This window comes from Gorilla gorilla, chromosome 10, assembly GCF_029281585.2.
Source record: "Gorilla gorilla gorilla isolate KB3781 chromosome 10, NHGRI_mGorGor1-v2.1_pri, whole genome shotgun sequence".
NCBI lineage: Eukaryota > Metazoa > Chordata > Mammalia > Primates > Hominidae > Gorilla > Gorilla gorilla.
The window spans coordinates 49,080,680-49,096,679 of NC_073234.2; the positions used below are offsets into that span (position 1 = coordinate 49,080,680).

The 16,000-nt window shown below is 51.5% G+C and overlaps 1 protein-coding gene across 1 annotated transcript; it reads left to right on the forward strand.

Annotated features, from left to right (window-relative positions):
* Positions 1-7,212: 7,212 nt before the first annotated feature.
* On the forward strand, positions 7,213-15,850 carry LOC109029034 (keratin, type II cuticular Hb1-like). The gene is given in 10 exon segments (XM_019037861.4): positions 7,213-7,667; positions 9,590-9,626; positions 9,629-9,794; positions 10,423-10,483; positions 11,469-11,564; positions 12,068-12,232; positions 12,495-12,620; positions 13,359-13,579; positions 13,783-13,814; positions 15,200-15,850. Coding segments are annotated over 10 exon segments (1,464 nt in total). The 5' UTR covers positions 7,213-7,283; the 3' UTR covers positions 15,376-15,850.
* Positions 15,851-16,000: the final 150 nt, after the last annotated feature.

The window sequence follows — 16,000 nt, forward strand, 5'->3', positions numbered from 1 at the left end:
ATGGACCCTTTTGAGTTGCGAGATGTAGACCCAAGGTCCAAGGCCCTGAAGTTTTGCTGAAGAGTGGGTGATGAGAAGAACTTGATACGGCCCCCTCCAATGGGGCTCAATGGCAGTCTTTCTCAGATATCGTCTCCAGATGACCTGATCTCTGCGTTCTAGATTGTGAAGGGTTTGATTGTCCTCAGTTGATAGATCTTGAAAAGCTTCCTTTACCTGGTGAAAATATACTTTGGCATAATGCATTAAAACCTTGCAGCATTTAGTTATGTCAGAGTTTAGGGGAGTAGAAAATAAATGAGATTCTATTATTAGGGCATAGGCCTTCCAGTAGCTATTTCATAAGGGATCAATCTATGATGTATTATAGCAGTGGTCCCTATTATGGAATTAGACTTCCAGACTCATTTGTTCTCATGACCTGTTTTACTTTAACCCAGTCATGTGATTCAAGAACCAAGGCTAATGAGTATACTGCAAGGCAAGTTTGTACCAAAATCCCAAACAGATTTTCTTGCAAATTGACTTATGTGCCAGGGTACTATAGCACTTTTTTTTTCCTGAGACAGAATCTTGCTCTGTCACCCAGGCTGGAGTACAGTGGCGCAACCTCAGCTCACTGCAACCTCTGCCTCCCAGATTCAAGCGATTCTCCTGCCTCAGCCTCCGGAGTAGCTGGGATTACAGGTGCGTGCCACCACGCCAAGCTAATTTTTGTATTTTTAGTAGAGACGGGGTTTCACCATGTTGGTCAGGCTGGTCTCGAACTCCTGACCTCGTGATCTACCCCCACCCCCCAGCCTCCCAAAGTGCTGAGATTATAGGCGTGAGCCACCGCGCCTGGCCAGCACTCTTTTAACCTATAATAACTGTACCTCAGATCCTTGGCCAGAAGCTGCTAATTCCAACATTCCTAGTTGGAATTAGGAATACATGCCCTATAAATCCTTGCAGTAGCCTATAAGCGGGGCTGCCTCCTCTGCTACTGTCCAGGACTGACAGTAAATCAGCTTGCCCGAACTTGGGTCTATTGGCCTTATTCCTTTCTCGGCTGTCCTTCCAATTATCCCTTACAAACCTAACTTCAGAATTTTCTTTTGTAACAAATAGCTGAGTCTCAGCCAATCACAGTAACTGAGCTTCAGTCAATCACAGGCAGCCAAATGTTCACAAACACCAGCTGTAAACAATCCAGCTGTTTCTGTACCTCACTTCTGTTTTCCATGTGTCACTTTCTGTTTTCTGTCCATAAGTATTGTGGGACCGCAGTGCAGCCAGAGTTCCTCTGATCAGTTCTAAAGGCTGCCCAATTCTAAAATTGCATATAAAATCCAACTAAGATCTTTAAACTAAATTCATTGAAATTTTGAAATTTGGCATCTTTCCTCCACAAGCTTTCCGTATCTGAACTGTCAGAGTCTTTCCTGGCCTTGGGTGCCTCTGTCTGTCTGTCTGTCTGTCTGTCTGTCTGTCTGTCTGTCTGTCTCTCTGTCTGTGTGCCTCTCCCATCAGACTGGGACCTCAGGCAGGCAGAGACTTGCCTGCCTCTGATTCTTCCCTCAGTGCCCAGTCCTGGTTGTGCACATGGTGGGGGTTCAGGAAGGGTGTGATCCAGGACACCCACCTTGTGAAGGAAAGCAGTAAACCTGCTGTTGAGGCACTTGACCTTCTCCTCCTCCTGCTTTATGCACTATGCAATCTCCAGGTTGAGGGGCATGAGGAGGCTCTCATTGATCAACACAATGGTGATACAGGCAGTGCTGGGCCCATACGTGCTGCCAGAGTGGTAGCTGAATCTGTGTCCACAGGAACCAGTGCCAAAGCCCCCAGTGAGGCCATGGTAGCAGGGGCTGGCCGTGATGCAGCAGCCACCAGACCAGGGCCCGGAGGGCAAGATGCAGCTGAGGGTGCAAATCCAGGACCTGGATTTGCAGACTCCGCTCAGGAGCCTAGGCAAGACAATCTGCAAGTCATGGCGACTCTCTGCTGGAGGACATGAAGCCAGAGGAAGAAGAGGACTCTGACCTCTCCCTCACTGCTAGCACCTTTTATAAACCCAGGCACCTGGGTCTGTCTGCCTCCCCATGTGGAGAGGCCATATTGTCACCTTTATGAGCTTAGGAAATTTCACAGTCATTTCTCCTCCCTTCTGGGGTAACATCATCAATATGGGGCTTTGGAAAATCCTACACTCAGGCAATTCTGAAACGTTGGCAGCATTTCTTCCACAGCTGAGGGCTGATGGTGTCCAGGAGTCAAGGTCAGCCAAAACCTGTGGACTCCACACTTTGTGAAGTAATTGTGGAGCCAGGGGGAAGCCAGGTTGGGACACTTCCTTTCAGGTGGTTAGCTGAGCTCACAACCTCACAGTTTTTCAGTTTGGGCCATCAGATGAGCTGCAACCAGGGACAAAGGACAGGCCATCCTCACTCCGGGTGGTAAGCCCTGGCTCCTTCAAGTGGAAGAGCCTTCCAGGGGCTCCCCAGGAAGGGCCCTAGGGCTGAGTCCTAAAGGCAGCCTGTGACACCTGACTCCTGGCATGGCCAGTAGGAGATTGTGTCTACCTCTACCAAGACATGGAAGAGTCAACCATACAACCAAAACAGTTTTGTTCAGCTCTTCTTGCCATAGGAGCCATGAAGTGGGTATGTGGGGGTTCAGTCAGGCTGATGGGAAAAATTTTAGTTATAATAGCCACAAAACCTCTTGGTAGGCCTGAGAGTTGGCATAACTTCAGTAATAGATCTGGCTGAAGGCAGCCTAGTCCCTTTTCCTTCAGTTAAATAGATTAAAAGTAGATACAAAGGAATGTGGGAGAGTTTATCTAACTAGCTTGTTTATTCATGTAGTCCTAAGACTAACCTTTGATCTACAGTGGGTGCTTAATTGCTTTCTACTCGGGAGGTCCACAAGGTCAATTACCCTCTAGTGGCGTTGACTCAAGACTTTGTCAATTAATCTTTACTGAATAAATGCGAGTCTCACTGGCTAGTCGAGGCCATGGTCACAACTGTTTACTGCACTCTCCAGGGAGTCTGTAAGCAGCCCGGACTCTCAGCTGGACTGACAAGCATAATATCTGCGTTGGGGCACGTTATTCATCCATCATTGGGTCAGGGTCTGCCAGACAGACCCCCGCATGGGTGGATGTGTGTAAGCATCTGGTTGAGGGTTCCAAGTATCTGGATCCCTCTGCCTGCCCACCCACCTCCCTGCCTTCCCATGTGCCTTTAAGATTCCTCACCCCCACCCAACAGTGTCTCCCACAACTCCACCAGAAGCACAGGGCCATGCTCTCCAGTCTCTTGCAAAGGCTCCCTCTTTATCAGAGATACCCCTCAAGAAAGCTTGTCCCATCAGCTTTGAGACAGGTCCACAGGAGCCTAACTGAGGCATGGGAGTGGGGGTCCCCAGCCAGGAGAGCAACAGCGTGGAGGAGGCCACAGCCCCCAGACCTGAAAGAGCAGGGCAGGGGGCTGGGGGGCTCTGGATGGTGACCAGGACAGTGAAATAACAACAGCACTCAACAGTGGCTAGAATGTACAGACCACTTACTATACAACAGGCAGCATGCTAGTGCTTTACATACACCTCACCTGATCCTTGCCATGTCCCTGGCAAGTTATATTACCTCAATTCTAGATACAAAAGAAACAGAGACTCAAGGGGGTTGTATGCAAGTTTTCACCCACATTGTAAGTGGCAGAGCCCAGGTGTGTCTGATTCCAGAGACACTTTTTATCACTATACCATAAAGAAGGAAGAAATGTATTTCTGAAATGGACACACTGGTGTTCAAGATGTTTCATAACGAAGTTACCAGAAGAACACACATGCTCGTGCGCACACACACACACTTTTACACATATACACTCTCTGTGTACTATCCCCATGTTCCGTTCACTCACACACCTCTGAGCACGGCCGTCTGCAGGTCAAGCACCTCCAGCACTTCGCTTGATATTCTGAGCCTATCCTGCCCATCCACCATATTCACCATGTGGCCTCAGCCAGCCTCCTTCCCCCTGCTCTCATCAACCCCTATTTTTCAGCCAAAGCAGATGACCCACTATTCCCTTCACATCCTCTGGCCTCCCTTGCTTTGTGTCTTTGCTTACACCATTCCCTCTGCCTGAATCCTCCCCTCTCTCATCTCAGCATTTCCAAGTCCTCACCTTCTTCGGGCCAAACCAAAGTGTCATCTCCAAGAACCCTGCTCTGACCCTTGGTCCCAAGCTCCCATGGCATGGTGTTGCTCCACTATAGCCAGACCCCCTGCAGCTTTGCACTAGGGTCCTCTGTATGCATGCCTGCACTGCCTGAGGACTCCAGTCTCTCCTTCATGCTCTGAGCCTGGTTCCTGATGGTATTCAGTAGATGTTTGCTTCCTGCCTTGAACTGGCCCCTGGGACCCACTGGGAGGTTAAAGAAGAGGCATGATAACCCAAACAGGACATTAGGTTTTCACTGATAGACTGGTATATTGGTGATAAAAGGGGCGGGAGGATGTTTTCTAGAAGATCTGGCTGATGATGAAGAAGCCCTCCTCTTCCCTGGCACTTGTGACAACCAACCCTCTCTATGAAGAAGTATGTCCTTAATTGTTTCTGAAATTTCTCAGGCCTGTTTCTCTCCCCTGAGTTCCAAGAATAATAAACAGACCACGAGGGATCATGTTTCCCTGAGGCTGGGCCAGGGATTAGCATTAACATTGTGGAAGACCACTGTGATCCAGATGTCAAACCTCTCCATTCCAGCCCCTTCACATTGTTTTCTTAGCGGGAACAACGCAGCCTGCAGATCTTCTGTTTCTCTGGATTTTAAATGCACGTAATTATCTGTGTGGACAAAGGCTGATTATTAACATCCTCATTGATTGTAATAGCATAGAAAGTCCAGTCTATCCACCCACCAGAACCCAGAAAGGGGTCCAAGCAAGAATCATGTAAGTGCCTCCACAAGTCTAATTTAAATCTTCCATGCTCCAGGGTAAGTCCAAATCCTCTCGTCCAGGAGACACCAAGGGAACACTCCTCCAATACTACTTATTCTCAAAAGAAAATTGGAATCGAAATACATAATCCTGAAGCCAAGCATTAGTCACACAGCTGGTGACTGACACAGCAGGAGCACTGTCATCTCGGACAAACACCACCACTTTAAGTTCCAGCTCCCTTTCTAGCCTCATGCATTTCAAGGAAATCACTTCTCTTCTAACTACAAGCAGACAGAAAGAGCGGGCAGTAAAACACAGATAAGATAGCTTGGGCACAGAGGGAAGTAGGAGGAAAGTCTTGTGGGTAACCGCCAAACTTCACCCTCATACAATGGGCCCCAGTAAAACAGTGGGCCTTAATAAGCACGTTCCTTTCCCTTCCGGTGCACTAAGATAGAGAAGCTAAAAGCAGACTCGGGGGACATGCCTGAAGCTGCAGAAAGACGTATGGGAACAGACACACACCTCTCCCTCCCAGATAAGCACAACAAAGACACAGAAGCAGTCCAAGCCTCTTCTAAACTCTCCCACCCTGAATCCTTAAAAAAAAACTCTTAGTCTGTAAGAGAGTGTGCCTCTGACCTAACTCGGCCAGACACCCCTCTTAGGTTTGTTTTCTCTAAAATAAACCTGTCTTGACTGGCAAGCCACCTTTCATGTTTCTTTCGTCTTTCTTTAATTCTTACACCGACTCCCAGCTGAAGCTGGGGCAAGGGCACAAGCCTGTGGGGTTGGGCTCCAACTTCTACAGAGGACTGAACTAAGGTTGGCCTTAAACTGCTACAAAACAGACCAAGGCTGGGCCAAAGGAATCCAAGCCCATGAGAGTGCAGAAAAGACAGGAAAAGGGGTAAGAGGAAATGCGATGCCAGGCAGCTCAAAGCCAGGACTGGCTGTGGTGACCTCTGGAGTTCTAAGATTTAATTACTGCTTTCACAATAATAACTCATATTTAAAAGCAAAGGAAGCGGAGGGTGATTTGCATGCTTCTCTTTAATGCTGGCTGCTGAGTGCACACTCCTGGTTTCCTCTGCCAATAATTGGACACATAATTAACCTCCTTTATAATGGATTATGGCCTTCTAGAGTTGGTGGCCATGACCAAGCCTCAGTTGAGGGGAAGGCCTTGGATCAGGCCGATTTCTCCAAGGGCCCAAAGCCCAGCAGCAGTCTGTGCTCCTGCCGCCAACAAGAAATCAACCCTCACTCAGCCCCCAAAGATTCAGACCCTGGGTGAGACCAGTGTGGAGGAGGGCTTGGAGGAGGGGTGGCCTTTCAGATTCCAACTCTGCCCCTCTATGGATCCTTCTGTGCATGACCTTAAACAAGTCACTGGACCACCCTGAGCTCACCTTCCCAATCAGGTAAATGGGCACAATAATACCAAACTCAGAAGGACGCCCTGGGAGCTAGAGGAAATAATATAGTATAAAAAGGCCTCAGCACAGTACTAGGCACATTGCGGGCACTCCATGAATAAAACTCCCTTCCCCTCGCCCAAGCAGAGTGGAGAGGGGTACAGGAAGGAGGGACGCTTACGAGAAGAGGAGGTATGAGCTGAGTCCTGAGATAGAAGAGAAGAGAAAGTTTTTGCCCAAAGGGACACAGGATGAATGATAAATTAACAATAGAATAAATAGAACAAATAATGAATAAATAAACATTTACACAGTTCTTATTAAGTGATAGGTAGGGCCCTAAATGCTTTCTGGTCATTATCTCATTAGATCCTGGCAACAGCTCTCGGTGCTTACTATTATTATCGCTATTTTGCCTGTAAGAAAACTGAGGCTCAGAAAGGTTATTCAGCTGCCCAAGGTCATGACATGAACCTGCGGGACTGACTTCAGAGGCCCCACACTCTCGACACACGCACACACTCGCCCCACACACCGTGCAGGGATGCCAGATAACCCCGCGGCGGGGGACCGGGGCTATGGGACTGGGACCGTAGTGGAGGCCGGATCCAACAAGGCAACGCTCGGAGTCCCGGCGGAGGGGCGGACAGGTGGAGGGGTTCCACTCGCACTGACCGCAGCGCACGGGCAGCGGAGCTGACCAGGCGCTTCCCAGCCCCATAAAGCTCGGGCGGGAGGCGAACGCCGTTTTATGCAGGCGGCCGGGCGGCCTGGCTCGCTTTCATTCCCGGCTCCGCGAGGCGCGAGGGCCGAGCCCTCCAAGCTCGTAAACGCCTTGGCCGCGAGCTCCCTCCCCGGGCCCGCGGGCCGTCATATATGGCGCAGCGCCGGCTTGGGGTCCAGCCGCCCGCCCCTGCCGCCACCGCACCATGTCCTGCCTCTACTCCCGCCTCAGCGCCCCCTGCGGGGTCCGCGCCTTCAGCTGCATCTCGGCCTGCGGGCCCCGGCCCGGCCGCTGCTGCATCACCGCCGCCCCCTACCGCGGCGTCTCCTGCTACCGCGGCCTCACCGGAGGCTTCGGCAGCCACAGCGTGTGCGGGGGCTTCCGCGCCGGCTCCTGCGGACGCAGCTTCGGCTACCGCTCCGGGGGCGTGTGCGGACCCAGCCCCCCATGCATCACCACAGTGTCGGTCAACGAGAGCCTCCTCATGCCCCTCAACCTGGAGATCGACCCCAACGCACAGTGCGTGAAGCAGGAGGAGAAGGAGCAGATCAAGTCCCTCAACAGCAGGTTCGCGGCCTTCATCGACAAGGTGGGTGTCCTGGATCACACCTTTCCTGAACCTGGAAGTCCTGGAAGGAGATGGAAATTCCCAGTGGTCTCTCTAGAAATGGGGAATGAGGATGGCTGATATTTTATATAATGTTAGGCGGTGCCGGCCCATCATATTAAATAACATTGAAACACGTGGTAAGAAAATACATCTTCTTTAAAGTCTGTTTCAATCCTTAAGATTAGGTGGGAAAAAAATATCACTGGATGCTAATGTTTTTAGCATCTCTCTAATACTTGCTTCCCTCCTGCTTCTAATAAAGAGAGCAAGCCCCGGCTTCAGAACTGTCTAGGACAACTGTTTCTACTAGAATTTAATGTTCTGTAATTTCCCTTTATGTATGCCTAGTAATGATGGTTTTGCATCTCTGGTGGCAATATGAAGTTACTCTTTTAACCCCATACGTGTAAATGTTAATTGAACCCACTTATAGGTAAATTAGGAGTAAAATATTATATGGGATGTCAAAATCCTGAAGTCAGCCTTGGGTGTACACAGAAGAGAAAGGAGGCAGAGAGAGGGTGAGGGGCTGGCCCAAGGGCCCACAGAGAGTGGGTGCCAGAACAGGGTTCCAAGCCCAGGCCCTCTCCAACTCTCCAGCCCCTGGGCTAGAAGGTCCACAGCTTGGGATCCCAGCTGCCCCACTCCCTCTAGAAGAGGCTGGTTCACCTCAACAGGCACTGCAAGCTGGAGAGGTGACCCAGGAGTGGCTCGTGGAATGGACACTGGCCCAGGAGCAGGCCACCTGGCCTCCATGCTGGGTTCCTCTACTGACACACTGTGTGGCACTGGGCAGAGGCTTCCCTTCTCCACCCCAGTGGCTCCCTTACCAGGGCTGTGTGTGGTGCAGCGTGTGAGCTGGCCATGACTCTGAAATGGAAGATGGGGCCCAAGGCAGCCATGAGACCCCATAGCCAAGACCACCTGAAATTATGCCATGTAATATCAGCAGTCCCCACTCCCCATGTCTGCAAGTTCCAACCTGGGAATTCCCAGCTGCACTCATGGAGTTGGATGAAAAGGACCCCAGGGCTTAAAGGCAAGGAGACACCTCAGCTCCAGCTCAAATGTACGAGAAGTGGAAAACTGGAAGCCAAGGGCCCTAGTTTGTTTGCTGACATCCTTTCTGGCCAGCACAATGTATTGTTGCCATGTGTTCCTCCAGTTTCAGTGAAATCCAGGAAAAGCGTACAAGCCTCACTTCCCTAGGGTCCTCACCCTCTCTGTCTTCCAAAACCTCCCCCCATTCACATTACATATGTCTGGCCCCCAGAGACATATGACACAGTGTCCAACATAAGAATTTAGGCCACCTAGGACCACGCCCCACACTCCCCGATGCCTCTTCAGGCCCCAGGCATCCTGCTTGGTAAGAGCCTAGCCTCTTTGACCTCCCCAGCTAGGAAGCCCTTCCCACCTTGACCATCTGTTCAATCAAATGTTCACCAAGCCAAGGGCTGGCTATGAGGACATCAATAAATAAGCCATAGGCCCTGCCCTGAGGGAGCTTATAGTGAGAGGCATTCTCCCTACTCTATCCCTCCCAACACTGCTCTACATTCCTTTCCTCCAGGAAGTATTCCCTAACTGTCACTACCCCCTACCCGCATCTGTCCCCCGCTAGCCTGACAGTAACCCAGCACAGCCCACAGGCCTCTCAGTTTCTCACTCATCCCATCCAGGCCCACCTGGACAGACCCTCACTTAGCCCTGAATAAGCAATTATGAAACAAGGATTCTCCAGCTGCATCCTCAGGCCAGGAGAGACCAGCAGGGGCCATGTGGTCTACCCCTTGCCTCTGCACATGTTACTGCCAGTTCTGTCTTGACTCTGGCTGTTCCCCAAGGAGGGCTGGGGATATTGGTTCCTCCAACCAACTTTTCTCCCACTTCCACACCAGGTGCGCTTCCTGGAGCAGCAGAACAAGCTGCTGGAGAGCTGCAGTTCTTCCAGAACCGTGAGTGCTGTGAGAGCAACCTGGAGCCTCTGTTTGAGGGCTACATTACAACTCAGCGACGGGAGGCCGAGTGCTTGGAAGCCGACAGTGGGAGGCTGGCCTCAGGGCTCAACCATGTGCAGGAGGTGCTGGAGGGTTACAAGAAGAAGTAAGTGCAGTGGGAGGAGGGTTTGGAGAAATTAAATGGGATTAAGTCAAAGTATGATGTATTTGGGTTAGACCATAAGAGGAACTTCCCAACAGGAAGAAAATAGTACAATAATCCTGTGGGGTGGGGGGAATTTCTTTTCTAGACTGGGAGTTTAAACATTGGAGATTCTGAACTGCTCCAGCTACTTCATCATTATGTTTATTTCATTAATTCATCAAACATTTTATTGAGCATCTACTCAATGTTGTAGGTGCTATGTTGGGCTCTGAGTGGGAAAGGAGTAAGGAAGTAAGAAGGAGGAGAAAGGAGAGGTACCAGAACTGGGCAGGGTTCCTGCCTCAAAGGAGTTACAGCCCAGAAACAGAGAGGAGGTCTTTGAAAATGTGCAGGGCCCCCACCCTGACCCACATCAAGAATGAAAGTCCCTGAAATAGAAAGAGCTTTGAGTAACATGGGTTGGTTTGAATGCCCAGAAGAAAGGGATGGACAAGTTCCCTTCAGTCCAACACTTTTTTGATTCTTGTGACCACCTCCAAAAGATCCAGTTCCTGGAATGTGTTTGCCTGTGCCTTCATTCCCATTTTTTTTCCTCCCCAGATCTGAGCCTTGTGTGTTTTGTCCCCAGGTATGAAGAAGAGGTGGCACTAAGGGCCACTGCTGAGAATGAATTTGTGGCCTTGAAGAAGGTGAGTGACCCCAGAATCCTTGTCCCCTAACTCAGAATGGAGGCCAGAGACAGAAGGGTCCTAGACCCAAAGGTTTGAGCTGGGAGACCTTGACTAACATCAGGCTCTCTGTAGTTCGGAGAGGTGGAGGGACTCCCTTAGAATCACATGGCCCAGCTTCTTTCTGTTCCTTTCCCCAGTGCTCCAGTGCTCCCTGGGTGCCTCTGGCAGCAGAATACACTGCCTGCTTCAGGCAGGGCAATATTCTCCCCCATCTGAGGTTGCTGCCATATAGCCACCAGATTTTCACCTCCTTCGGCCCTGCGCCTGGCATAGAGTAGGCACCCTGTAAATATTTGCGAGTGAAAGAGCAGGTGAATTGTAGACAATGGCTGCATCCTCAGGCCAGCAACAGCTCAGAACCACAGGCAGGGGCAGTGACCGTCATTCCTTGCCTCTTAGACTTGACTCTGTACAAGTGCCTGGACTCTCATTAGGCCCCTCCAGCCACCTCCAAATGAGGAAAGCAGGGGTTATTGTGAGAAAATGAGGTGCAGAGGTTAAGGGGGCTGCTCAGAGTCACACTGACTTGGAAGGGACAGAGTTGAGCCCTGAGCCCTCTTCTGACCACAGATCTAGATTATCTTCCATGAGACTCCAGAGCGGAGAGGGGTGGGGCATCATTAGAATTTACCCACTGTACACCAGATCTTAAGTTTTGGTGATAGTGCATGACATGGATTCTAGAGGAATCATCCCAGTGGGTGCCAGAGGAAGTACCTGCAAACCTCAGTGTCCCCCTCCCTTACCCAAACCTGCTCTTGACGCCACTACTAACTGTATAAGGGGCTTCACCACGGCATGATACCAGGCACTGGGATGAGCACGTACAGAGGGTTTCCAGGGAAGCTGCTCAGCCTGATGGGGTGCCCCACCCTGGTAGGAAAAAAACAAGGGTTCTGAATTGTCTCCCAGTGCAATTCCTGTGCCACCTTCTCCCCTTTAGGATGTGGACTGTGCCTACCTGCGCAAATCAGACCTAGAGGCCAACGTGGAGGCCCTGACCCAGGAGATCGACTTCCTGAGGCGGCTATATGAGGAGGTGCGGGGTCACAAAGCAGCGGGGCAGCAAGGAGGATATGAGTTAGACATTGGAAAATACTTGTCACCATTCAGCTTCTGACCTCATGGTGGGACAAGGAGAGAAACCCCAGGCAGGTTCACCGTGAGCAGGTGAAGAAGTGTGGCTTGACCTCCCACTGCCATGCCCCAGGCAAGCTGGTGTTCCTGGTTACTAAAGTGACAATTGCCACAAGGTGGTAAACTCTGGTCCTAGACCCAAAGGTTCAAGCTGGAAGGTCCTGATTAAAATCAGGCACTGGGCCTCAGACATGGACTCTCTACCTCCAAGTCCTCTAGGCTCAGGACTCTGGGCTGGAGGAGTCCTGAGGGGGTCCCAGGGTTGAGGTGGAAGACTGTAACTGGGAAGGTGGGGCTTCAGACATCGAAGAAGCAGGGAAAGGGGACAAGGGATGATGATGAGGGTGGGCTACCAAGAGTAGGGCTCTGGTCTAAGAAGCTCTTGCCACTCCCCCTCTCCTGCAGGAGATCCGCATTCTCCAGTCGCACATCTCAGACACCTCAGTGGTCGTCAAGATGGACAACAGTCGGGACCTGAATATGCACTGCGTCGTCACTGAGATCAAAGCTCAGTACGACGACATTGCCACCCGCAGCCGGGCCGAGGCCGAGTCCTGGTACCGCAGCAAGGTGAGTGGCACAGGACACCTGCCTGCTAGACATGGCAGTTGGAGGCATGCAAGGTATCTATTAAATAGGCTTCCTTTTCTGGGGATTCTGGTCCCTACGGATGGGAAGATAAGGGCTGCCTCTCTGAGGTTGGGGTAGCAGGGCAGGACTGCCATGTGTGGTTGCACAGGCTGAGCACTGCACAACCTGCACAATCATCCGTGGTGTCCTGAATGGATGGGAGGTCCCACCCTGAGCCTCATAAGCAACTCTGCTTCGCCAGTGTGAGGAGATGAAGGCCACGGTGATCAGGCACGGGGAGACCCTGCGCCGCACCAAGGAGGAGATCAACGAGCTGAACCGCATGATCCAGAGGCTGAAAGCCGAGGTGGAGAACGCCAAGGGCCAGGTATGGGAGCCCGGCCCACCCCTCAGTGTAGGAAGAGAGTGGGGTTAGCCCTCAGCAGAGGGATTTGGGTTAGACCCCTTGCCAATGTGTGGGGACAAGGGCAAACACCCAGCATGAGGACAGACAGCCTCCTCCATGGAAAACATTCTCCATTCTCGCTGAATGGAGGCATTGGGGCAATATGGAGGGAATGAGGTGCTTCCAAGGGCAGAGTGGGGCAGAGGAAATAGCACCAGTCTAAGGGGCAGGAAACCTGGGCTCTCAGACAAGCTCTGCCACTAGTTTGCCATGAGACTTGGGAAAGGCATTTAACCTCTCTGGCCTGTTGTTCTAGATCAGTGATCGCACATTCAGACATCAATGGGATTAGTAAATGAGCGAAGCAAGCAAGCTGTTCCCAAGGCACTTGGGTATGATAGGGACTATGGTAAACTAGAAAGCACAAAGGGCAGGGCTAGGCAGATCCAACTGAGGCAGGCCATGCAGAAATGCGGGTCCAGTGTGGCCAGATCCTCTGATCTTTTGAAAGAAGCCAAGAATTTCAATTATTGTGTTAAATTTCCAAAATTGAAGACACTGTGCAAACATGCCTGGGAGCACTAATTTGCAACCCCTGGCCTAACAAATAGACAAGGCCTCTTTTACTTCTGCTAGTCAGTGGTCAGTGGTCAGTGGTTACCTGGCCTCTGACCCTGAAGCCAGAACAGAGATCCTTAATAACACTCCCTTGCCTCCCAGAACTCCAAGCTGGAGGCCGCGGTGGCCCAGTCTGAGCAGCAGGGTGAGGCGGCCCTCAGTGATGCCCGCTGCAAGCTGGTCGAGCTGGAGGGCACCCTGCAGAAGGCCAAGCAGGACATGGCCTGCCTGATCAGGGAGTACCAGGAGGTGATGAACTCCAAGCTGGGCCTGGACATTGAGATCGCCACCTACACGCGCCTGCTGGAGGGCGAGGAGCAGAGGTGAGGACCACAGCTGTGGGGAGGGTGTCCCCTCAGTTTCCCCCAGGCAGTGCTGCAGTGCTTCAACACCCAGGAGCATGGCTGCATATTATTTACTTGGAATGTGCATCAACGCTAATTGGAGGAGAGAATTTGCAGGTTAAACAGATTTCACCAGCTTTGCTCCCCACAACTAATTTCTGTCTCTTTGCTTTCCCTATAAGGTTGTGTGAGGGCGTTGGTGCTGTAAATGTCTGTAAGTAATCCATTTTGTGGGTCCTGAAATAAGAGCTTGGGGTTCTGGGCAGGCAAACTTTTTCTTAGAGCTTCAGATAGTAAAAACTTTAGGCTCGTGAGCCATGTAGTCTCTGCCTCAACTGCTCCACTCCGTTGTCATGTAAAGCAGCCACAGCCAAAGGCAATACTTGAAGGAAGCGGTATGACTGGGTTCCAAGAAAACTTGATTGACAAACAGGAAGCCTGCATGTGGCCATAGTTTGCAGACTCTAAAAGGAAAGACGGAGTGGGGCAGTGAGTGCTTATAGTAACTTAATTAGCTACAGTCATGTACCACATAAGGACTTTTAGGTCAAGGATGGATGGAATATAGGACAGTAGTCCCATTAGATTATACCATATTTTTACTCTACTTTCCTAGGTTTAGCTATGTTCAGATACACAAATACCTACCATGGTGTTACACTTGCCTTTAGTCTTCAGTACAGTCACATGCTGTACAGATTTGTAGCTTAGAAGCAATAGGCTATGCTATAGGGTAAACTTGTCAAACCTGTGACCAGAAGGCTGCATACAGCCCAGGATGGCTTTGAATGTGGCCCAGCACAAATTTGTAAACATTCTTAAAACTTACGAGATTTTCGTGTGTGTGATTTTTTAAAGCTCATCAGCTACCGTTAGTATTAGTGTATTTTATGTGTGGCCCAAGACAATTCTTCTTCTTCCAATGTGGCCCAGGGAAGCCAAAAGATTGGACACCCTTGGGGCCTGGGTGTGGTGGCTTACACCTGTAATCCCAGCACTTTGGGAGGCCAAGGCAGGTGGATCACTTGAGGTCAAGAGTTTGAGACCAGCCTGGCCAACATGGTGAAACCCCGTCTCTACTAAAAATAAAAAAATTAGCCAGGCAAGGTGATGGGCACCTGTAATCCCAGCTACTAGGGAGGCTGAGGCAGGAGAATCACTTAAACCCAGGAGGCAGAGGTTGCAGTGAGCGGAGATCGCGCCACTGCACTCCAGTCTGGGCGACAGAGAGAGACTCCGTCTCAAAAATAAAAATAAAAAATAAAAAAGATTGGCCACCCTTGCCACAGAGCCCAGGTGTGTAGTAGGCTACAACATGTAGGTTTGCGTATGTGCACTCCATGATGTTTGCACAATGACAAAATCATTTAATGCTGTATTTCTCAGAACATGTCTCTGTTGTGAGGCGAAGCATGGCTATGTCTGCCTATAGAAAGGACCTGGGCTAATAGTGTATCAAGGACGCCTGAGGCTAAGACTGCAGGAAGGAGTGCCCATGTGAGGGTTTGAGGGGAGCGGATAGAAACAGAGGGGAGAAACTCTGAGCAGAAGGGGCCTCTGGCCGCCAGGAGACTGAGCCCTGTCCTCCCCCTCTGGCAGGTGTCAGCAGCTCCCGCGGCGGGGTCTTATGCGGGGACCTGTGCGTGTCGGGCTCCCGGCCGGTGACGGGCAGCGTCTGCAGTGCCCCCTGCAGCGGGAACGTGGCGGTGAGCACCGGCCTGTGTGCGCCCTGCGGCCAGAGCTGCCGCAGCGGCCGCTCCGTGCGCTTCGCCTGAGCGCCCCGCTTTGTACCGACGCCGCCTCACCAGCAGCAGCCCCAGCCTCCAGAGGCAGCCCGGAGCTCCCACGGTCCCCAGACGTGGGGAAGGAGGGCTTCGGGGCCCAACCTCCCCACCGGCCCCCACGCCGCGCCTTCCTGTCTCGCATCCCCGCCCGCTAGTCCCTTCACTGCTTCCGAGAGCACAGGGCTCCTAGCCCGCAGCTCTCCCAACCCCCGAATCTAAAGGACTGTCCTCGCAGCCCTAGGTAAAGACCCCGGTCCGAAGGCCTGGATGCCTGTGGCTTCTGAGGGACAGATGGGCCTGGAGCCCCTTGGTGTGGACTTGCTGTGCCTTCTAATCCAATGTCTTCTAATACACGTGCAGGACAGGCCACCTCTCCTGCCTGGCTGCCTGGCTCCCTCCCTCTCCCCTGTGCTTGTCTCAGCATTTCCAGTAAAGCTCCTGATCATACGCATTGTGCCCTGAGAGTCTCTCCTTCCTCTTGCCCACTTCGTCTTCTTAGTCGGGAGGGAGAGGGCCTGGATCTCCTGACACCTTGAGTGGGAACCTCATCACTGTGGCTGCTGGTCCACTTTTTCCACTCTCCACCCCAGCCCCCACCTCAGCATTTGAAAGTTCC